We start from the raw sequence: 24,824 nt of genomic DNA, 5'->3' as shown, positions 1-24,824 counted from the left end.
GGGGCTTACAGATTTCCAGGCCACGATCAGTTAGCAGTGGGTCTCTAATTGTGGCCCCTCTGCACTGGTTCCCTGCCCAATTGCTGCTTCCCCCTTCCAACCCCCACTCCCCCTCCCCATCAGTCACAGACACGGCTGCATCCAGTGTGATATCTGGCAGTCACAGTCTGTTCTGCATGTGGCTCTGTACACAGTTCCTGGGGCTGCTTCTTTGCAGCACCAGGCTAGCCATGCAGCCACTGTTTTCAAATAGAACCTGGTCATTTCCTGGTTCAGGACCTTTCCTCTTCCCTTTCCAGTAAGAAGGGGACGTGCAGTAGGGTAGGGAAAAGCTGATTTGAGTTGTAGTCTGCTCTTAATAGATCCCCATTTTCATTCCCCCCCCCCCAACATTTTCTAGCTATTTCAACTAGTGGACTAAAGACCCCAGTTCTGCAACCCATTTCACATGTGACTTGCCTGGGATCAATTATTTGAGTAAGGCTCAGGCCTTTATACAACCCCTGTGCAGCAAACAGACTGAAAAAAAACCCTTTCGTTCTGCAGTGAATGGCCTGATGTAATTGCAAAGGAAGAAGCAAAATTTGGCCCACGCCGGTCATTTGGAGTCTTGCCACAGGGGTGACCAGATAGCAAATGTGGAAAATCGGGACGAGGAGTGGCGGGGAGGGGGTGTGTGGTAATAGGCACCCATATAAGACAAAGCCCCACATATCAGGACTATCCCTATAAAATCGGGACATCTCATCACCCTACTTGCCACTCACCATTTTAAAAACATTGAGATGGCTGAAATACCTTACAAAGATGTGATTTTTATAACAGGAACTTCCCACTGGATCACATTAAAATATTTACCTTTTCCCAACGCACACAGTTCTGCAAACGTAAGAGTGACATCTTTATCCTGGTTTGTATACTCATTGGTGGTCAGACTGTTGCTTAACGGTATAATAAGCCTTCCATTAGAGCGGGGTGGCCAAACTGCAGCTCGTGAGCTGCATGCAGCTCTTTTACAGTTCAAGTGCAGCTTGAGCCCCCCACGTTCCTCCCCCATTCTCTACCTACCAGACTGGAGGGGCGGGAAGCACAGGGCTTCTATCCCCCCAACAGTGGGGCCTCTGCCAGAGACAACTGGTGCCTGCTGAGAGCAGTGGCCCCTCCCTGCTGCTCCTATCTGTTTGCCACGGCCAGGGCCGGCTTTAGGAAGTGCAGGGCTCAATTCGAATAGTTTCGACAGGGCCCTGGCAGGGATGACTTAAAAAAAACCAAAACACCACATGTTAAAAAAACACGTGGGGCTTATACTTACCTGGCGGCGCTCTGGGTCTTCAGCGGCACTTCGGCTGTGGGTCCTTCACTCACTCCAGGTCTTCGGTGGCACTGAAGGACCCACTGCCGAAGTGCCGCCGAAGACCCGGAGCGAGCAAAGGGCCCACCGCCGAAGTGCCGCTGAAGACCCGGAGCGCCGCCAGGTGAGTAAAAATTAAAAAGGCGCCTCTAACCAGGGAAAGGATTCTCACTGGGTGCGGGGCCCTCTTAGGTGCGGGGCCCGATTCGGGGAATTGGTGGACTAGGCCTAAAGCCGGCCGTGACCCATGGCCTCTCCACAGGGAGCTAACGCCTGGGTGCTGCAGGGAGGGACTACTGAGAGTAAGGGGTGTGTGGCCCTGGGAGGGCATGACTTAAGATATTGGGGGGAGGTGAATCTTTAAATTATGCCCCCCCTTTAGCTTCTTGAGGCGAGGCAGTGGCTATCCTTGCAGCTCCCAGCTGTTTGCCGCTGCCTCTCCCCATAGATGCAGCTCCCAGCATGCTGGCTCCAGCAGCTGCAGTGCAGTGAGGGGGCTAAATCGCACCATGAGACCAAGTGAGGCCAGAAAAACCTGGCAAAAATGGGGGTGGGAGACATGACCCCACATGCCTCTCCCCACACGTCACTTCTGACTTCTGCCTAGTGGAAGAGGGACTCAGGGCTTCAGCCCCTCAGGGTGTGCCTGCTGGGGCTCAGGACTTCAGCAGGAGTGGGGCTGAAGCCCCAAGCAGGCACCTCCCACACGCAGGGCCAGTGCAAGGATGTTTTGTGCCCTAGGCGAAACTTCCACCTTGCCCACCCCCCCACGCACCCCTGCCCTGAGGCACCCTTTCCCACCCCCCTTGCGGCAGCTCCCCACCTCTGCCCTGAGGCATCCCCCTTGCGTCATATGTGGCTCGGAGCGTCAGTAAGTTTGGCCACCCCTTCACTAGAGCTTAACACTTAGTAATAAAATATTTCAACAATTGTTAAATTACCCATGTAAATAAGTACTGCTCACAGAAACCAGGTGCAAAACCATGAAACTGATTATTTATCACTGGAGTGAACTGATAGTAGTTTAGAAACAAGGTAATAATTATAATAATTAATATGGAGTGTTACTATAGTTATTTTTTAAATTTTCAAAGTAATTTACAAATATTGTGGCCCATCTTGCAGTCCTTATTCTTATTTTTACTCCTGCTTACGTAAGGGCTGAATTTAGCCACATCAGTATTTCTGGCAACGAAATGTTAACACATCTGTGATCACCAAGGACTTCATGATTGTCATTATATTGTCCACCACAGACTTTCACAGTGAGAGCAGGAAGAGAGCTTTGGCTCAACAAGCACAATCCCCCTCAACCTAAAAGAAAATCTCTGTTAGCTGATAGGACATGTGCTGCAGCACTTAGATGAGCAATTCCAAGTCTATCCAGCAGAGGGGGAATAGTACATATAAACCAGTGGCTCTCAACCTTTCCAAGCTACTGTATCCCTTTCAGGCATCTGATTTGTCCTGCAAGTTTCACTTCACTTAAAAACTTCTTGCTCACAAAAATCGGACATAAAAATACAAAAGTGTCACAGTGAGAACCACTGATATAAACAATAACAGTTCATTGCGATATTCATTTATTAAATACTGAAGGACACCTTCAAATTACCTCTTAAAATGTAAAATCCAGCACAATATTTTTAAGATACATTTACCATTTTAAAGCCTGGAGCATATTGCATTAGCTAAGAAAGAATTAGAGTGAGAAAGGAACTCGCTGATTCCACATCAGCTATCACTGAGTCATCCTGACTGGAGCTAGAAGGCTGCAGGAGTTAGGAAACCCTTTGCCAGAACACTTCCCCCCCCCCCCCAATAACAGTTCTAAACTGGGAATTACTGACATTAATAGGTGTATTCTGTTTTAGAAAATAGAATCACCATTATCTCCACTTGTGCCTGAGGAAAGAGCTCTTCTCAGATCAAGTCATGTCATCTTTAGGGATCTATGCTGCTGCTACCAAAATCAGGGGAAAACCCTGTGTATCCCCAGTAGTGTGGGTATTGTGGGTGTTCAGGCCTCTCAGCATTTTCCTGGAATGAATTCATTAGTAATCTTTGTAAAAAAAAAATCCTATGTATCAAATTATAATAAACTTTTAAAATTTCTAGCATGTTTAAATAAAAATCTTGTACAGACGTCCTAATAGGAATGAGTGATAAAGACTAACTAATCAGTTCTGTAAGGCCAGTAACACTGGGGAATTCGCACATTCAAATGACTATGTTAATTCTAACTGTCTTGGCTTAATTTGAGGTTTTTGCATTGCTGAACAGGGTTGACACTGTCAGTGCTGTTACATGCTGGGAAAGGAAAAGGGAGGAGAGGGACAGCTTCTTTGTTTCTTTAGCATCAGCAGGGGGCATACAAACAGGCACAGTGTCCCCAGGAAGAGGTGGCCCTTTGTCATTAGCAGCAGCAGCAGCCACGGCCATGCACACAGACAATGAGTCAGGGCCAAGAAAGAAGAGGGGTAGGATTGGGCAGCCCCGCCTCCTCATTGCAGGGAGGAGGACACACAGACACAGTCTGGTGAGAGAGTCGATGAGACCAGGTTGCGCCAGACCTGAGCCGTTCAACTACTTTTGGGTGAAGGAAGCTGCTAGAAAAAAGTGACCACAGAAGCTTGCCAAAGGAGTTGCCTCTGAATACTAGGACAGGAATAATTCACCACTCTCAGCCAAGAGAAGGAGTGTCTGCCCATAAATAATCCCCATAGCTTGGACTCCTTTTCCCTTTCTACAAATCCCCTGAAGCTGCTGAATTAGAAAGGACCTGGCCTCATGTCTCCTGCCTTGAGAGTTGTAGAATGATCCCATGCCCTACGGCAAGTATTAGAATTGCCAGGTTAACTCCCTTGTGAATCATCTGCCTGGTTCCAATATCCTGCTTACATGTGAGGAATTGAAACCTGGATCTGATATTCTGCTCTCCCTTTCATGTGAGGGATTCAGATTCCTGGTCTAAAACTTGCTCTTCCCCATGTGTGTGAAGCATGGATCCTAGCTACAATATTCTGTTCTCTTCCATCTGCACAGATCATTGCTCCCAGCACTATTCCTCTGCTCTTCCATATGTGAGCTCTGAGTCATGCACATATAAGGAAAAGCAGAATATTTGAGCTGCTACTTGAGTTCCATACACATACATGGGGGTGGAATATTAGAGCTGAGATTGGCTGTGTGGGTCTCCAAGGAGTATTTTTCCCTATGGCAGTTTTTAAAGAATCTCACTTTTGATGAAGGATTGTGCAATATAAATTCTTATTCATGATTTTTTTTTAAAAACAGACGTTTAATTCACCACAGCTAGAAAGCCCTGAACTGTTAAAAAGGAAATGTAGGTCACATTACGAAAAAATGTCTGTGACTTTTACTTCCTTAAACAAAACATCCAAAAGAGGATGATGAAAAGAGGATGCTGGGAAATGATGAATAATAATATTGTAATTACAGTATATACAGACTATTACAGACTATAATTAATTACAGATTATATTTTCAGACTTCAATCTGGTCTTGCACTTGTTGTACATGTTTTTAAGCACTGTCACCTCTGCATGCAGGTAACAGGTTCTATCAACTGCACATGCACAAATGGAGATCATGTTTTTAAAATTTGGCTCGGGGGAGAAAAGGAGATCAAACCTGGAAAAACGCAATTGCTGAATGCTGAGTGAGCACAGGAAGCATTAAGCAGAAAGACAAGCAAGGATATAGCTGAATTCAGGATGTAAAATTGCCTACATTAAGTCTACCTGTAATGTGAAAAAGTCTGTTTACCCAGCTAGGTGTGTGGTAATTTCAGCCTACAGTGCAAAACTGTAAGGTTTACTTTTATTTTTATTGATTTTCTGTGTTCCCAAAGTTGAAGTTTTTTGCTTTGTTTTTAATTTAAGGAAGTTTTTGGCTGGTTTGGGATTACTGTTGCATATTGTCCTGAGGACAGGTAAATGATTCATGGCCTTGGAGGACAGATTGGAGAGAGGCCTGAACTTAAGTCCAGCTCAGTTTCTTGATCAGAAGCAAAGACTAAGGTTGCTGTCAGTGCCCTAGCTTCAGACATCCCAAAGCATGAGAAAAACCTACAAAACAAAGGATGAGAGATGGGTCCATGGAGAAAAGATAACAGTTACAAATTGTTTTCTCTTTGCAGTCTTCAAAATTAATTAGTTTTCTTTTGCATCTGAAAATATTTAAAAAATTGTTTTACCTTCAGTGTTCTGTGACTCACATTTTAGCAGGTGTTTGAAAACACTAAAAAAAAACAGTTTGAAACATGGATACCCAAAGTTAGATATCTAAATATATATTTATACACCTGAACAGAAGTGCCTGTATCTCCTGTATGTTGTACTCTAGAAGCCTCCACTGACGTCAGTAGCATCTGTGAGTGCACAGCAATTCTGAAAATGAGGCCAATTTTAACATGGATAAAGATTCTTAAATGTAGGCATCTGCATTTGAAAAGGTCAGCTTTTTTTGTAGTTCAAAATCTATATTTTCTTTGCCAACTTTGACTGTAATTATAAATCAGTGCTGGCTGCCTTATGTTAAAGAGTGCTGTTGTAGCCATGTTGGAACCAGGATTTTAGACAGACAAGGTAAGTGAGGTAATGTCTTTTTGACCAACAGATGTCAGTCCAGTAAAAGATAAGCTTTCAAGCTAAAGAAGAACCCTGTGAAGCTTGAAAGCTTGTCTCTTTCACCAACAGAAGTTGGTCTAGTAAAAGATATGACCTCACCTATCTTGTCTCTCTTATGTTAAGGAAATAAACAATTGATTTTCTCATACAGAGTGCTGCGTTCCATTCCAGTCCATCCCACTTGCTAATGTTCCACGCTGGGTAAATTAGAAAACCAAGAAACCAGTGAATTCTGACATAGAATCATGGTACTGGAAGGTAGGGTTGTCAATGCCAACCCTCCAGGATTGGCCTGGAGTCTCTAGGAATTAAATATTAATCTTTAATTAAAGATTATATCATGTGAAGAAATCTCCAGGAATACATCCAACCAAAACTGGCATCCCTACTGAAAAGGTCCTCAAGAGGTCTTCTAATCCAGTCCCCTGCACTCAAAGCGGGACTAAGTATTATCTAGACCAGCCCTGACAAGTGTTTGTCTAGCCTGCTCTTTAAAATATCCAATGACAGAGATCCCACAACCTCACTAGACAATTTATTCCAGTGCTTAACTACCCTGACAGTTAGGAAGTTTTTCCTAACGTCCAACCTAAACATCCCTTGCTGCAATTTAAACCCATTGCTTCTTGTCCTATCCTCAGAGATTAAGGAGAATTTTTTTTCTCTCTCCTCCTTGTAGCAACCTTTTATGTGATTGAGAACTGTTTTCACATCCTCTCTTCTCCAGAATAAACAAACCAAATTTCTTCAATCTTTCCTCATTGGTCTGGTTTTCTAGACCTTTAATCAGTTTTGTTGCTCTTCTCTGGACTTCCTCCAATTTGTCCACATCTTTCCTGAAATATGGCATCCAGAACTGTACACAATACTCCTGTTGAGGCCTAATCAGCATGGAGTAGAGTGGAAAAATTACTTAGAATACTTAGGCTCTCTCTACTTTACTAGGGATGTACCAACACCTAGCTTTTGTAATATAGTTTGCATGACAAATATTATTCAGGAGCCAGCCAGTGAAATTTGAAGAAAGTGAAATGTTAGTAGTAATTATTAATCTTCCAGGAAAGTAAACATTAATGCTAGATAGTGGCTACACCTTACAGAGTGAATTCAATTCAAAATTAGGCTAAAACTGGAAAAAGCTGTATTTTAAAAGTTTTCCTACACAGCTGGCCAGTCTTTTTCAGGCTGTTTTGCTGATGTTGTGCTACTGACCTGTTGTAAGGCAAGTATCTCAAATTTTCACTGCTGTCTTTCACCCAGTTCACAAATTGAGAGGTCTTAAAATGGCCAACAGATCCATCACAATTTGCCACAGCTCTTGCTCCTGTTAGAAGTCTTTCCCCTATGTTGTATCTATTTTATGATGTGGCTCTTTCCAAGTAAGTGGAATCCTGATGCCTGACATCTTCCTTGGATTTTTTTATTCTCTCTCATTCAGAATTTTGGTCTTTATAGGAGCTCAGTGAAATGTAGAAAGGACCATTTTTTAAAACCAAAAACTATTAATTGAGAATATCAATGTCTTTGAACATAATTTCTACCCTTATATTTCTTGATACAATATAAGTGGAGCGCAGAAGATGGCTAATACTATACAACACTGTACCATGTTTTCACTAACATTTGATTATTATTTGCAGAAATTAATACAGCAACACTTACACAAGCTAATATAAAAACTATTTAACAGTATGATGAATTCTTAGAGGAAAAAAAATCAGAACTAGTTTAAATGTTCTCTAGCGCAAAAAGCTAATAGCAGTGGGACATTTTTGTTTGCCACTTTTAGCATCAAACCACAGACACTATAACCAGAAAATTGTCTGACCCAAGTTAGGCCTATCAGCGCTGCAGTACAATCTGCATAATATACTGTTAAGTACAGTATAATATGGTCTTGTCCACATACGTTTTTTGAAAAATAAATAGAATCTCCACAATTGCCCTCACCATTCAGTTCTACCTTATGATTGTGAAGATAGCTTTATTCTTGATGTCAATATATTTCTGTTTTGCTGAGTCTGCAGACAGAAACAGTGTCAATATTCAGGAGACACGTGATTATATTCACCTTAATGGGTTACTAAACTTCAAAACCTATTGATAATAATTTGATTGCTAACTCTCATAAACAAGCAGCCAAAACACAAGCACTTAGATGAAATACCGTAAACCAGAATGAAAAGTACAGCTATTGTAAATCAGGTTTGGGATTTTATGTTTTCTAGCTCCTAGGAAACAACATTCAAGAAATAAAATTAGAGTATATGTGGCATGTTTTGCAAAGTTTTAATACTAATATTCTGCAGATGTATTATTTCAAGTGATACACTATTTAGCTATCTTGTGAATGTCTTGGGAGAAGTAGAGGGGAAAATTAGATTCCTCACTTATTGTGATTTTGGTTATTACCTCTTCAAAGGTACTTGGATATTACAATGATGGACACTCAGAGGAGACATAAAGAGACAGACAAGTTTGTCCTACCATTCATTAAAATCTGTAAAGTTTAGAGCAATTGATCACATTTAAAAAGCATTACAATATTATTATCATGCAGGATATTCAAAACTATTAATGCTAAGAACAGAATAAAACAAATATGGTCTAAAATATAGGACAGATTCTGATCTATTATAAACCAGAATAGTTCCAGTCAAGTCAAAGGAACTACATTAACTTTACACTAGCTGAGGATTTGTCTCTAAATTTGTCTCAGAAGAACACACATCAGAGTTAAGTTGTGTACTGATATTTCCATCCTTCTGTACATTCCACATAAAAACACAGTTCACTATTGTCTAGGATCAGAAAAAACGTTAACTCCCTTCAGAAGCATAAATTGCAGAAGCAGACCAAAAACCACACCTTAGTGCAAAACCAATGTGATGCTTTTCTATATAAACTTATTTTGTTTCAGTTCTAAAACTGCTTCTTAGCACATTACTTTTGGATACCAAGAAACAACTGTCTACATTCCTATAGATTGCAGTCAAAAATCAGTGAAGCCTCATGGTTAAAACAGGACTTGCCAAAACATGCTGACAAAGTGTGGTTTACATTTTATAGATCTGATTAAACATCACAGTAAAAAAACATAGTTAGCTTTCAGGCAAGTGGGTTTGCAGCAAGGATTTCAGCCAAGCTCTCAGGTCCCTTCCTGATCTCTTTGAAGTGCACAATCCTAGTTTTCATTGCCAAAACTCAAGTGAGGAACATTACATGGGACAAAATTAGAGATACAGGAAAAACAGTAGTTTAAATCTGTAAAATGCAGAGAATCTCCTGCAAGACTTTTAGACAAGGACTTTCAAAAAAATAGTAGCCTATAGTTAGGCTCCTAAATTTCTGTGTGTGTTCCTGAATAACAAACCTTATTTTTAAGTTCTGAGCATCCAGGAACTCCCAGTGAAGTCACTGGAAACTGCTGGTTGCTCAGAATTTATGAAAATCAGACCAGTTATTTAGAAACCTAAGTATGGACCTGGGATCCTAAATTTAGACTCCGATGTTTAAAAATCTTAGCCTTAATGTCCTTGACGCTATTGATTTCAATTTAAAAGGAGTTGAGAGGCGTCAGAAGTGAACCCTACAGGATCACATCCCAGGAAAATTTAAAAAATCGTCCCCCTACAACTTGATACACAGCCAGTTTTAAATCCATATGATAGCAGCTCTCTTCCAGCTAATTTAAATATATTTTTCTATTAAGATTTTGTGACACAAAGAAATGCTTTATTAAAATTCAAATACTCAACATCTACTGTATTCCCTTTATCAGCCACAAAAAAGCAGAACCATGAAATATAAAACAGGTTAGAGGAGTAGCATGGAGGTAAATTTGACTCTGCAGTCCTAGAAGTGACCATCTTCCAGCCATACCACATCATCAAACTGTGGTCCTGTCAGACTTCACAAGCTAAGCAGAAGTGGGTCTGACAAGTGCTTGGATAGCAGACATCCAAGGGCATTGAAAGATGCAACAGGAAGTGTTTTTGGTAGTTTTGTTGGTGGTGCACAATTTTCAAACAACGTCTTAATGAGATGTCCACAGTAGATCTGGTCAAAAATTTTCCAACAGAACAGTTTTCCATAAAACATGCTGATTTGACAAAATCTAAACATTTAGCAGGAACGTATTTTCCATGCAAACAAACATTTTGTTTCAACAAAGTCAAAGCACTTCGTTTTCATAGGGTCAAAGTGCTTTGTTTCAATTGTATTGTTTGACTTTTAAGTAAAAATGATAGTCAAAATGAAGCACTTCAACCTTATTGAAACATTTTTTCAGAATTTCTATTTTGTGAACATTTTTGTCTTTTTGTTTCAAATTGGGATGACAGAAAATGTTGAAATGTTGGAATTTCCAGCAGAACACAAATTTCAGGTTTTAACCAGCTCTAGTCCAATCTACACTGGTCTACACTGCAACTAAACACCCACAGCTGGCCCATGTCTGCTGACTCAGGCTTGTTCGGGCTATAGGGCTGTAAAATTCTGGTGCAGACATTTAGGCTCAGGCTGGTGCCTGACCTCTGGGACTCTGTGAAGGGAGAGAGTCCCAAAGCCCAGGCTCTAACTTGAGCCTGAATGTCTATACTACAATTTAACTGCAATTTATAGCTCCGCTTCCAAGCCCACAAGCCAGAATCAGTTGACAGAGGCCAACCGTGGGTGTTTTATTGCAGTGTAGACGTACCCTACATTTCGCTGAAGAGATTCCTATATACCATACAATGCGCTGATGAAAGACACTATATAAAAGGCAAATAAATATACATTGTCAACCTCTGTTTCAAATAGCATGATATAGATACAATTTGTGGGAAAAGTTGTGATGGGAATGAGATAACGAGTTACACAGCCCCACTCAGATCAACAACTTAGATTCCATTTACGTTGTATTTAGGAAAAAGAAAAGGACAGAGCACCTCCAGCTACCTAGGGCTAAATAATGCTGCTTAGAATCACTCTTTTATAATATCTTTCCTATGTTTTTAGGGCCTGAATCTGCAAATCCTTCATCACACAAATAGCTCATACTCACATGAATAATCCCACTACTGCCAGTCACGTGACCAAGACTTTGCAGGATTGGGCCATTACTTGTTAAACCATGTTCACCCTTGCATTAATACTGTACTAGCCACAATTTCTGTTGCTATAGGGCTCAAGCACCATCTGTTTATTCTGTGTGGAGTGAGAGTTACCAAACGGTGCTATTTATTATCCCACGTCAACAGCATGCTTGTATAGCATGGATCTATGAAGGATTTTTCTAAAAATATCCTTGTTCACACTGGTCATAATAACTTGGTTATAAGCCTGCTCCCTGTGATGTTTTCAGACACAGCATATAGATACCTTGTGTACACAGCAGTGGCCAGTACAATTCCAAGCACAATGTGGGCATTGGATAGGGCTTAACAAAGACTTTTTAAAGACTACAGTCTGTGAAAAAACGTGAGGCCTCCTTTCAAACAAGTGCATGTTGTAAGTATTTTTGGAAGTCACATCACAATAATGTAATTCAAGCAGAGCTGCTGTGGCAGCAGTAACTGTGCCACTAAGCCAGGGAAACTGTGCCAAGAACAAAGAATTGCTTCATAAACACTCGAGACTCTCTGACATCCCCATGTTCACTATTATTATATATAACCTAACACTCCAGCCCATGCAGTAGTCATCTTAGGAAGGGTCGTAATAATTAGCATATATTTAATATTCATAAAGCACAATACAAATATTCAACATTACAGCATCCTAGTTAAGTATTATTTCCTCATTTTACATATTGAGAAACAGACATAGAGAAGTTAATGTTTTGATCCAGAAAAGAAAGTAAGTACATACTTAATTTTAAGCATGTGAATAAATGGGACTACTTGTAGTTAACATTAAGCACCTGCTTAAATGTTTCCTGGGTTGGGGCCTAAGTAATTTGCCCAGAACTATAAACTCAATCAGTGGCAGAACCAGGATCAGACCTCAGAAGTGCCTTACTCCTAGCACTGTTCTTAGTGCACTAGACCAGCTCTTGGTTTAGCAATAGTTTGTACTGTCACACACAGATTTTTTTATTGGTCAATTATCCAGACACTTTTTCTTGGTAGTGTCCTTCCTCCTTTTGAGCTGCTGTTAATAATTTCAGATAATTCACTTCAAATACTTCCTCTTCCTGCTCCTCCAAAAAGCCATGATTTTTTTTTTGGTCCACCTGTGTAATTATGGGGCTCTTTGGTTATCCTAATGAGCCAGCCCTGCTCCCACTGCCAAAGTGCTCAGCATAGGACATAGCATTGAATACAGCCCTGGCAGTGAGTGCCACTTCCAAGAGCTGTGCTAGGCCAAGCCTTTCTGAAAGCTGCAAAAGTTTCAATGATACAGAACTCAACATCCTTTGGAACAAAGAGGGACTGAGTGGAATTTACATTTATAGCAAAATCTAGACCCGGGACCGCTCTAGGATTTCATAATGCAGCAATCTTGAACATGCAGTCTTTTTTAACTCAGCCGGGAGCACAAACCACAGATCCTTGCAGAGTTACATTGATAGAATCATAATTTTAAGAGTTTAGGATGAAAAGCATTTCAGACCAAATGCAGTCTTCATTTACATCTTTGCAACTCCATTAATATTACTGAGACAGCATGCATATAATGGGGAACTGAGTTTGGTCAATATGTCTACAACTATCCCATTCACCAAAAATATTTGCTGTGGGAGCAGAAGTATACAAAACATTAGTCATACAAAACCTACCTGTGTAGCATTCATCGCTGCGGTTTAATTCGCTGTTACCCAAGCTGTGGAACTGATTGCTGATGGTTTGTTTTTGCACATGAGTACTGGTAGCTTGGTTCACAGTCCAAGGATCACTGGGACATCCTCTCCGTTTGGTGAGGTAAGGTTTGTCCTTCATGTGATGCACAGAGCTGACTGCAATATTGTTACCTGTACATGAAGGTCCTATCCCTGTGTATAATACATTTGCTTCACTAGCAGGAACTTCTTGGTGTTTCATACTTATGGTTCTTACAGTTAAAAAAAACAACAGTTTCAGCTTATCTGGCCCAGAACTTGTGGTTTAGTTTTACCAGCTCTTCTTTTGAAGATAAAAAAATAACCCAAACCCAAGCCTAATTTCAGTAGTTTAAAATCCTGCATATAAACTGTGTTTTCCAGACAGCTGCCCGAATGCTAACAATTCCTGCTTTGCATTCTTCTGTTGAGATGAGCTTCTAATGCAGAAACTCAAAGTAACACCTTGTTAAAGCAGTTATACCAGATTCAAAGAACATTGCTCCATGGCACAAAATGTTGTAGATGAAGTAAAGCAAGCATTTACTGAGTATGCTCTTATGTTACTGTCTCTGACAGCTAAGTATACACTTCTCAGTAAAGGCTCGTCTTTGGGAGGAGATATGTAAAGCCAGAAAGATTAACATAATGGGGTGGGCAGTGAATGACGCCAGAGTCACTTTGCATAGCACTTACCAAAAAGGAGATAGGGAATGGTTTCAGAAGATTATGTGTTTTTCTAGTCATTGGATCCTGACAGGCAGAACAGCTACATACATATACCCCAATTACCTCGTTTTACTGACAACAGTAGAGCAAATTAGCAATTAACACTAGGTGTGTGAGGGTAAGCATGTGTGTGTGTGTGTGTGAGAGAGAGAGAGAGAGAGAGAGAGAGAGAGATTTGATGAAAGTTTATATATCTGCCATTCATCAAAAAGAAATGCAGTTCCAAGCAGAACATAGAGAAAACTGCATGATTTGATGTTGTATGATTGCAAAGCCTTCTAGTGGGCATTCTTTTATAAAAGGAAACAAAAAAATGTGTTCTTCATTCGATTAGGGCAATATATCAACATTCTTCTCAACTTTGCTCAGCTCAGTAAGAAAAGTGTATAGTCCCAATCTAAACCAGAAATACAGTACATCTCCAATGATTTTTTTTTTAGTCATTTTTAGAACATTTTAAAAAATAGCATGCATGTTATAAAAACTTGAACATATTCAGAATCATTGCCTAGGGAGGTTGTGGAATCTCCATCTCTGGAGATATTTAAGAGTAGGTTAGATAAATGTCTATCAGGAATGGTCTAGACGGTAATTTATACCTTCCCTCACATCACTTCAGAACTTGTCCCACTGAGTCTCAGCTTTGACCCTCTGAATGTAAGGGAATCTAAACTGAGGTAATGTGCCTGCTAAGGAGCTAGAAGAAAGGAATACAGCAGCCAAGTAACTAACAGGAGGGTGTAAGAATGTGAAAGTTAAAATAGCCACACACTGCTCTAACCTACACTCCAAGCAGCCTGCAAAAGATGTAAGTTACACTAACTTGGACTCCCTTACACATTGATAAGTGGTTGTAAGAATGTCTCAGGGAATCTAACCAAGTATAAGAGAATCTGACTTGCACCATGCTACATATTACCACTGAATAGCCCAAAGAAACTTCTTGTGTGACTAATGACTACTGTGGTCAGCAAAGGCTGCAAGATTTGGCCCTATTGCTTACAAAATATTTGCTTGTGTGCTCCCACAAGCCCAGGGACTGCTTTTCTGGGTGGCTCTTACACAAGTTGTGTATTATTCCCTTTCCTCACAGTGCAGCCACATTAGACAGGATCATGACTTATCTTATAATGATAAACAATGAATCCTAGAGGTATTTCACCGCCTCACTAAGATTCAAGTAAGACAGAAGGTTAGCTTTTATGGCACAAAGGTGCTATCTGTCCTATTCACTAGAACAAAGAACTGACAGCTAAAGACAAAGAGAGTTGCTTTTTATGGCACATATCTGAGTGGTCTGTGATAGTACATAGTATTATGGTCAAAGCAGGAATTTATGGCAGTCAGAAGAACCAATTTACAATGTTACCAGAGAGAGAGACAGTTAAACATTTGGATAAACATGGGATCTCAGTTAATTCTTTCTGATGTCATCTAGGAACCCTCCCTTATGTGTAAGCACACGTAGACGCATCTTAGCAATTAGGTGTTTCTACAATACTGAGTTTGAGTTCTGCAGGGACAGTGCAGACTAACATCGGACTCCTGAAGCAGGAATGAACCGCAGTAAACAAGCTGTGAAAACTGCACAGTAAAAGTAGCAAACATTAAAAAGCACAGCTGCCTATACAACCTTTAATTTCATAGGCACCTCCTTGCTGCACAGAGCTGAATTGTCTCAGCAATCTCTCTTTGAAGAATAAGCACCACCAAGCAGGATATGTGGTAATCTCACTTGCAGCTAATACGGAGTGCAGAAGAGGACATTTTAAAGGGGCAGTGTCAAGCAGGGTATGTCTACACTACCTGCTGGATCGGTGGGCAGTGATCGATCCAGCGGGGATCAATTTATCGCATCTCGTCTAGATGCGATAAATCGACCCCCGAGCGCTCTCCCGTTAACTCCTGTACTCCAGGGCCGCGAGAGGCACAGGCAGAGTGGATGGGGGAGTGGGAGCAGTCGATTCACATGCTGCAGATACCATGGTAAGTCAATCTAACTATGCTGACTTATTTACATAGCTGAAGTTGCATAACTTAGATCGATCTCCCCCATCCCCCCAGTGTAGACCAGGGCTAAGAAATTAGTTTAGGAAAGTTCTTCCTCCCTGGAATATGCATCAGTTTAGAATCTTGTATGCCTTACATAGAGTCAAGCTTAAGAAGTCACTGTAGAACCTGGGACCTGAGGCAGAACAGAATTTGATGTGTAATGGGCTCTGAAAAATATTATAAATCATAAAAATAGTATTTATGATTTAATGCTGAACTCCTTAAATGTATAAGTATGCACTTAACTGATATTTTAATCACTGGGAGGCCATATTTTCCCTTTTATGTGCCTGCAGAACTTATGCATGTTGGTTAGCAACCATCTCTTTGGATAAACATAGCTCTTGGCATCAAATTCCTTATTTGGTTTTTCAATATATACATATAAAGGGAAAGTAAAGGAAATGTATGAAACAACCAAGAGTTGTGATTATTCCCATGCCTGAATAATGTGTGCCAGAGGAGGGCACTGAAATGATCAGACTACAATTTGAGCATAAAAATGCACCAGTGGCCTGCTCCTTCAAAATGCACTATGCAACATGTCTGTAAAGTCTGGGTTGTGTCCCCAACTAGTGGCTAGATCACATAAAGTATAACAACTGCTAACTAAGAGAGTTACTCTTTTAGTGCCAGTAGTAGAGGTCTGTGCTTTAGTATGGAAGGTCCTGATGATGATCTGTACTGGATCATTACCCTGTGTACTTCCCGTGTGGCATGGAGTAATCTCACTGCACACTAACTTACCTTCCACCTCTTTTTTTTTAACCCTACCCATTTGTAAGAGAGCACAGAAACATAGAAATTGCCAGACTGGCTCAGATCCATGGTTCAGTTAGTCCAGTGCCCTGTCTCTGATAGTGACCAGCACCAGATGCTTCAGAGGAAGGTGCAAGAAAACCAACAGCAGGTAAATGTGGGGTCATCTGCTCTCCCCCCACCCCCCACCAGAGGTTTTATCTAAATCCCTAATAACTAGAGATGGGTTTAAAATCTGAAACATGAGATTTCCAGTACTTTTTTTTGTTAACATTATTACTGGATATTCTTGTTATACATATAAATGTTCAATCCTTCTTTGACTCTTGTTAAATTCTTGGCCTCACTGACATCCTGTGGCAACAAGGTCTACAATCTAATTATGTGTCATACGATAAATTGTTTCTTTTTAGCAGTTTGGATCTGCATTTTCTCAGTTTCCTCGAATGTCCTCTTGTTTCTGTTATGAGACTGGGGAAACAGAAGCTCCTAATTTACCTTACCTATTATACCATTAATTATTTTGTATACTTTTGCTATGTCCTCTTTATGGTAAACAATTCCTATCTTTTCAATCTCTCTTCATAGGAGAGTTTTTCTAAGAAAACCTCACTTAATAGCAATGCAGTCACAGTTCAACAGTGAAGGCAGTGTGGCCTAGTGGACAGAGCACTGAATGGGACTTGCATTCTATTCCTATTCCTCTGCCACTGGTCTGCTGTGTGACCTTGGGCAAGTCATTTCACCTCTCTATGCCTCATTTTCCCCATTAGTAAAATGAGAATAATGATACTGACCTTTGTAAAATGCTTGTAGATCTACTGATGAAAAACACTATGAGAGAGTAAGGGATTATTATTTACCTTTAGCTCAATTTTAGAAATTCAAATTTTAAGATTGATTGAACTAATTAGTTGTGTGTGCCTCAGTTGTCAGGGTGTTCAGTCTGAGACATTCCAGCCCTGATTTCAGAGATGCTGAGTACCTATAGCTCCTACTGACTTCAGATGGAGTTGTGGGTGCTCAGTACTTCTGAAAATTAGGCCTAAGCAGGGCCAGCTCCAAGCACTAGTGCAGCAAGCAGGTGCTAGGGGCGGCCAATGGAGAGGGGCGGCTCGTCTGGCTCTTCAGCGGCAAGTCCCTCAGTCCCTCTCAGAGGAGAGACTCCCTGCCCAATTGCCGCCGAAGAATAAAGCGGCGCAGTAGAGCTACTGCCGAAGTGCCACTGATCGTGGCTTTTTGTTTCTTTTTTTTTCTTTGCCACTTGGGGCGGCAAAACGCTGGAGCCAGCCCTGGGCCTAAGGACAGTGTCTCAAACTGGACACCCCAAATTAGTATCTTCTTTTGAAAAAAAAATGGGCATAGGAAACTACTGTAGTCCCTAACAGGAACGGCTAATATCACTCTGGATTCTGAAATCAATTAAGGTTGTGCAGGGCAGCTGAGGTCATGCCGAGCTTCTAAACTTTTATGAGGTCATCCCTTATGATTCTGAACATTCTATTCCTCCCTCAGTGTCAGCTCTTGCTCTGCACATTTCAGTTGCTGTATAAACAGTCTTCACCAATGGATGCAATTATTGTAAACCCCAGTTCAAATCGTTATATAAATAATGTACTAATATACAAATACTAAGCTTAGACAAGTAAAATAAAAGTGTCCATTCTTAGAGTTGGGTGCAGTGTGAGGGATTTTCTTTACAGGTGTTAGTACTAGAGATGGGCTTGATCTGAAATCTTGAATCCATGCATCCCAAAGCATCGAAAAAGTTTGGGGTGCCAGATACAAATCCAGCTATGAACTTTGTGGATTGGGCCAATTACTAGTTTGGGAAAACCCTTTCTGCAGTTCCAAATCACATCATAAGAACATAAGAATGGCCCTACTGGGTCAGACCAAAGGTCCATCTAGCCCAGTATCCTGTCGTCCGGCAGTGGCCAGTGCTAGGTGCCCCAGACGGAATGAACAGAACAGGTAATCATCAATTGATCCATCCCCTGTCGCTCATTCCCAGCTTCTGGCAAACGGAGGCTAGGGACACCATTCCTGCCCATCCTGGCTAATAGCCAGTGATGGACCTATCCTCCATGAATTTATCTAGTTCTTTTTTGAACCCTGTTATGGTCTTGGCCTTCACAACATTCTTTGGCAAGGAGTTCCATAGGTTGACTATGCATTGTGTGAAGAAATACTTCCTTTTATTTGTTTTAAATCTGCTTCCTATTAATTTCACTTGTGTTATAAGAAGTAGTAAACGACACTTCCTTATCTACTTTCTTTACACCAGTCATGATTTTATAGACCTCAATCATTTCTCCCCTTAGCTGTCTCTTTTCCAAGCTGAAAAGTTCCAGTCTTATTAATCTCTCCTCATATGGAAGCCTTTCCATACCCCTAATCATTTTTGTTGCCTTTTTCTGAACCTTTTCCAATTCCAATATATCTTTTTTGAGATGGGGTAACCAGAATTGCATACGGTATTCAAGATGTGGGCATACCATGGATTTATATAGAGGCAACATAATATTTTCTATCCTATTATCTCTCTCTTTCTTAATTATTCCCAGCATTCTGTTCGCTTTTTTGACTGCTGCTGCACATTGAGTGAATGTTTTCAGAAAACTATCCACAGTGACTCCAAGATCTCTTTTTTGAGTAGTAACAGCTAATTTAGATCCCATCATGTTATACATATGCTTGGGATTATGTTTTCAAATGTGCATTACTTTGCATTTATCAACATTAAATTTCATCTGGCATTTTGTTGCCCAGTCACCCAGTTTTGAGAGATCCTTTTGTAGCTCTTCGCAGTCTGCCTGGGACTTAACTATCTTTAGTCATTTCGTATCATCTGCAAATTTTGCCACCTCACTGTTTAACCCTTTTTCCGGATCATTTATAAATATGTTGAATAGGACTGGTCCCAGAACAGACCCTTGGGGAACACCACTATTTACTTCTCTCCATTCTGAAAACTGACCATTTATACCTAATCTTTGTTTCCTATCTTTTAACCTGTTACCAATCCGTGAGAGCACCTTCTCTCTTATCATGTGACAACTTACTTTGCACTTTGGTGAGGGATCTTGTCAAAGGCTTTCTGAAAATCCAAGTACACTATATCTACTGAATTCCCTTGGTCCACATGCTTGTTGACCCCCTCTAGTAGATTGGTGAGGCATGATTTCCCTTTACTAAAACCATGTTGACTCTTCCTTTACACATTATGTTCATCTATATGTCTGACAATATTGTTCTTTATTATATTTTCAGCCAGTTTGCCCAGTACTGAAGTGAGGCTCACAGGCCTCTAATTGCCAGGATCACCTTTGGAACCCTTTTTAAAAATGGCATAACATTAGCTATCCTCCAGTTATCTGGTACTGAAGTTGGATTTAAATGAGAGGTTACAGGCTACAGTCAGTAGTTCTGCAATTTCACTTTTGAGTTCTTTCGGAACTCTTGGATAAATGCCATCTGGTCCTGGTAACTTATTGCTGTTTAATTTATCAATTTGTTCCAAAACCTCCTTTAATGATGCCTCAATCTGGGAAAGAATGGCTCAGGTTTGGGAATCTCTCTCATATACTCAGCCATGAAGATCGATGCAAAGAATTCATTTGGTTTCTCCTCAATAGCCTTATCTTTGTTGAGTGTTCCTTTAGCATCTCAATTCTCCGCTGGCCCCACTGGTTCTTTAGCAGGCTTCCTGCTTCTGATGTACTTAAAAACAAATTTGCTATTACTTTTTGAATCTTCGGCTAAATGTTCCTCAAATTCTTTTTTGGCCATCCTAACTGTATTTTTACACTTCATTTGCCAGTATTTATGCTCCTTTCTATTTTCCTCACTAGGATTTAACTTCCACTTTTTAAAGGATGCCTTTTTGCCTATCACTTTTCTTTTATTTTGTTGTTTAGCCACAGTGACTCTTTTTTGGATCTCTTACTATGTTTTATAATTTGGGGTATACGTTTAAGTTGAGCCTCTATTATGGTGTCTTTAAAAAGTTTCCATGTACCTTGCAGAGATTTCACTTTTGGCACTGTAACCTTTAATTTCTGTTTAACTAACCTTCATTTTTGTGTAGTTCCCCTTTCTGAAATTAAATGCTAAAGTGTTGGGCTGCTGTGGTGTTTTTCCTGCCACAGGGATATTAAATTTAATTATATTATGGTCACTATTACCAAGCAGTCCAGTTAGATTCACCTCTTGGACCAGATCCTGTGCTCCACTTAGGACTAAATCAAGAATTGCCTCTCCTCTGGTGGGTTCCAGGACCAGCTGCTCCAAGAAGCAGTCATTTATGGTGTCAAGAAACTTTATCTCTGCATCCCATCCTGAGATGACATTGATTCATTCGTCCATAATTACATTTTGATAATTGAGATTTGGGTTAAAAAAAAAAACCCTAAATGTTTCAGAGCCAAACTCAGGTGAAACAGAGTCTTGTTGCAATCAGGCAAAGCCAAGAATTGCACCTGATTTGGATGTAAAACTATAAATGGTCCCAGATTCATTTAAAATTGGACCCACGTTTGCTCAGAAGGATCAGAAATTTAGGAAGGCTTTCAAGGAACCTGTGCTGAGTTTCAAGTGTAATAAAAATCCAACACAGGCAGAATTCTCTACAGAGTCATATTTCATTACAAATGTATTTTTTTATTTATCACCAGTCACTTACCCTGAAATGTAAAGATGTTACAAAGTGTAAAATACACACACCATATACAATAATTAAAATACAAAACCTAGCATTAAAGTTACCACTCTTGCTCCACAAAATAATGCATACATATGCCACAAAATGAACAAACAACCAGGCAAGCAAATACAAAAAAAAAATGCCCCAACATCTCTAAGAAAACCAGCCTCATGTACCACTTTATTGCATCTGACGAAGTAGGTAGTCACCTACGAAAGCTCATGCTCCAAAACCTCTGTTAGTCTATAAGGTGCCACAGGATTCTTTGCTGCTTTTACGGATCCAGACTAACACGGCTACCCCTCTGATACTTGACACTTTATTTATATTTCTGCTTTCCATTTGGTTTTTAGCTGGAGTTGTGCTTTGCAAGTCTTTTGAGTGTAAATTTCTTTCTCCTCAGTTGGTAGTTTCACTTGGACCCAGATCCTCAAAGGTATTTAGGCACCTAACTCCCACTAAATCAATATGTGTTAGGAGGAAACTGGGGAAACTTTTGGGATGCGGGGAGCCTATACAGGAGAGATGGGCTCCACCTAAGCCAAAGTGGAACCAGACTGCTGGCACTAAACATTAAAAAGGTTGTAGAGCAGTTTTTAAACTAGGAGACGGGGGAAAGCCAACTGCTGCAGAGGAGCATGTGGATCGGACACAGACTTCTCTTAGGGGAGAGTCTAATGATAAAGAATCTCCAGGTTATAGTCAGGAGCAGAGGATGGAAGAGGATAATGTAAGGGTCAGATCAGGTGATAAACAGTCACATAAAAAAGAATCTGACACATCAGAAAAGGGCAGACAAATAAACAGGGACAAATTTTTAAAGTGCTTGTAACACAAATGCTAGAAGTCTAAATAATAAGATGGGTGAACTAGAGTGCCTTGTGATAAAGGAGGATATTGATATAAAAGGCATCACAGAAAGCTGGTGGACTGAGAGCAATCAATGGGACACAATCATTCTGGGGTACAAAATAAATCGGAAGGACAGAAAAGGTCGTGCGGGGGGGGGAGTGGCACTATATGTGAAAGAAAATGTAGATTCAAATGAAGTAAAAATATTAAGTGAATCCACATGTTCTATTGACTCTCTATGTATAGCAATTTCATGCTCTAATAAAAATATAACATTAGGGATCTATTATTGAGCACCTGACCAGGACAGTAATAGTGATGATGAAATGCTTAGGGAAATTAAAGAGGCTATCAAAATAAAGAGCCCAATAATAGTGGGGGATTTCAATTATCCCCATTTGACTGGGAACATTTCACTTCAGGACAAAATGCAGAGATAAAATTTCTCGATACTTTAATTGACTGCTTCATGGAGCAGCTGGTATGGGAACCCACAAGGGGAGAGTCAACTCTAGATTTAATCTTGAGTGGAGCGCAGGAGCTGGTCCAACAGGTAACTATAGCAGGACCACTTGGAAATAGTGACCATAATACAATAGCATTCAACATCCCTGTAGGGGGAAGAATATCTCAACAGCCCAACACTGTAGCATTTAATTTCAAAAGGGGGAACTATGGAAAAATGAGGGAGTTAGTTAAACAGAAGTTAAAAGGTACAGTGACTAAAGTGAAATCCCTGCAAGCTGCATGGATGCTTTTTAAAGACACCATAATAGAGGCCCAACTTCAATGTATACCTCAAATTAAGAAACACAGTAAAAGAACTAAAAAAGAGCCACTGTGGCTTAACAACCATGTAAAAGAAGCAGTGAGAGATAAAAAGACTTCCTTTAAAAGTGAAAGTCAAATCCCAGTGAGGCAAATAGAAAGGAGCATAAACACTGACAAATTAAGTGCAAGAGTGTAATAAGAAAAGCCAAAGAGGGGTTTGAAGAATGGCTGGCCAAAAACTCCAAAGGTAATAACAAAATGTTTTTTAAGTACATCAGAAGCAGGAAGCCTGCTAACCAACCAGTGGGGCCCCTTGATGATTGAGATACAAAAGGAGCGCTTAAAGACGATAAAGTCATGGCAGAGAAACTAAATGGATTCTTTGCTTCAGTCTTCACGGCTGAGGATGTTAGGGAGATTCCCAAACCTGAGCTGGCTTTTGTAGTGACAAAGCTGAGGAACTGTCACAGATTGAAGTGTCACTAGAGGAGGTTTTGGAATTAACTGATTAACTCAACATTAACAAGTCACCGGGACCAGATGACATTCACCCAAGAGTTCTGAAAGAACTCAAATGTGAAGTTGCAGAACTATTAACTAAGGTTTGTAACCTGTCTTTTAAATCGGCTTCGGTACCCAATGACTGGAAGTTAGCTAATGTAATGTCAATATTTAAAAAGGGCTCTAGAGGTGATCTCAGCAATTACAGACCGGTAAGTCTAACATCAGTACTGGGCAAATTAGTCTAAACAATAGTTAAGAATAAAATTGTCAGACACATAGAAAAACATAAACTGTTGAGCAGTAGTCAACATGGTTTCTGTAAAGGGAAATCGTGTCTTACTAATCTATTAGAGTTCTTTGAAGGAGTCAACAAACATGTAGACAAGGGGGATCCAGTGGACATAGTGTACTTAGATTTCCAGAAAGCCTTTGACAAGGTCCCTCACCAAAGGCTGTTACGAAACTTAAGCTGTCAAGAGATAAAAGGGAAGGTCCTTTCATGGACTGAGAACTGGTTAAAAGATAGGGAACAAAGGGTAGGAATTAATGCTGTGGCACCTTATAGACTAACAGACGCTTTGGAGCATGAGCTTTCGTGGGTGAATACCCACTTCCTCAGATGCATGTAGTGGAAATTTCCAGGTATATATATGCTAGCAAGCAAGCTAGAGATAACGAGGTCAGTTCAATCAGGGAGGATGAGGCCCTGTTCTAGCAGTTGAGGTGTGAAAACCAAGAGAGGAGAAACTGGTTCTGTAGTTGGCAAGCCATTCACAGTCTTTGTTCAATCCTGAGCTGATGGTGTCAAATTTGCAGATGAACTGAAGCTCAGCAGTTTCTCTTTGAAGTCTGGTCCTGAAGTTTTTTTGCTGCAGGATGGCCACCTTAAGGTCTGCTACAGTGTGGCCAGGGAGGCTGAAGTGCTCTCCTACAGGTTTTTGTATATTGCCATTCCTAATGTCTGATTTGTGTCCATTTATCCTTTTCCGTAGAGACTGTCCAGTTTGGCCGATGTACATAGCAGAGGGGCATTGCTGGCATATGATGGCATACATTGGTAGATGTGCAGGTGAATGAACCAGTGATGGTGTGGCTGATCTGGTTAGGTCCTGTGATGGTGTCGCTGGTGTAGATATGTGGGCAGAGTTGGCATCGAGGTTTGTTGCATGGATTGGTTCCTGAGCTAGAGTTATTATGGTGCGGTGTGCAGTTACTGGTGAGAATATGTTTCAGGTTGGCAGGTTGTCTGTGGGCAAGGACTGACCTGCCACCCAAGGCCTGTGAAAGTGTGGGATCATTGTCCAGGATGGGTTGTAGATCCTTGATGATGCGTTGGAGGGGTTTTAGCTGGGGGCTGTATGTGATGGCCAGTGGAGTCCTGTTGGTTTCTTTCTTGGGTTTGTCTTGCAGTAGGAGGCTTCTGGGTACACTTCTGGCTCTGTTGATCTGTTTCCTTATTTCCTCGTGCGGGTATTGTAGTTTTGAGAATGCTTGGTGGAGATTTTGTAGGTGTTGGTGTCTGTCTGAGGGGTGAGAGCAGATGCGGTTGTACCTCAGTGCTTGGCTGTAGACAATGGATCGTGTGATGTGTCCAGGATGGAAGCAGGAGGCATGAAGGTAGGCATAGCAGTCGGTAGGTTTTCGATA

The 24,824-nt window shown here is 40.7% G+C and overlaps 1 protein-coding gene across 3 annotated transcripts in view; it reads right to left on the bottom strand.

The window, feature by feature from the left end:
• RANBP3L (RAN binding protein 3 like) overlaps positions 1–13,388 on the bottom strand; it is a 36,497-nt gene extending 23,109 nt beyond the window's left edge. For all 3 annotated transcript variants that reach the window (XM_030567530.1, XM_030567529.1, XM_030567531.1), the window contains exon 1: positions 12,767–13,388. In XM_030567530.1, the coding sequence (XP_030423390.1) occupies positions 12,767–13,028 (262 nt within the window). In that variant the 5' untranslated portion in view covers positions 13,029–13,388. The remainder of the gene's footprint in view (positions 1–12,766) is intronic.
• Positions 13,389–24,824: the final 11,436 nt, after the last annotated feature.

Source organism: Gopherus evgoodei, chromosome 6 (assembly GCF_007399415.2).
Source record: "Gopherus evgoodei ecotype Sinaloan lineage chromosome 6, rGopEvg1_v1.p, whole genome shotgun sequence".
In the NCBI taxonomy this organism is placed as follows: Eukaryota; Metazoa; Chordata; order Testudines; family Testudinidae; genus Gopherus; species Gopherus evgoodei.
The sequence above is the reverse complement of the archived record's forward strand: the minus strand, read 5'-3'. Positions and strand labels throughout refer to the sequence as shown.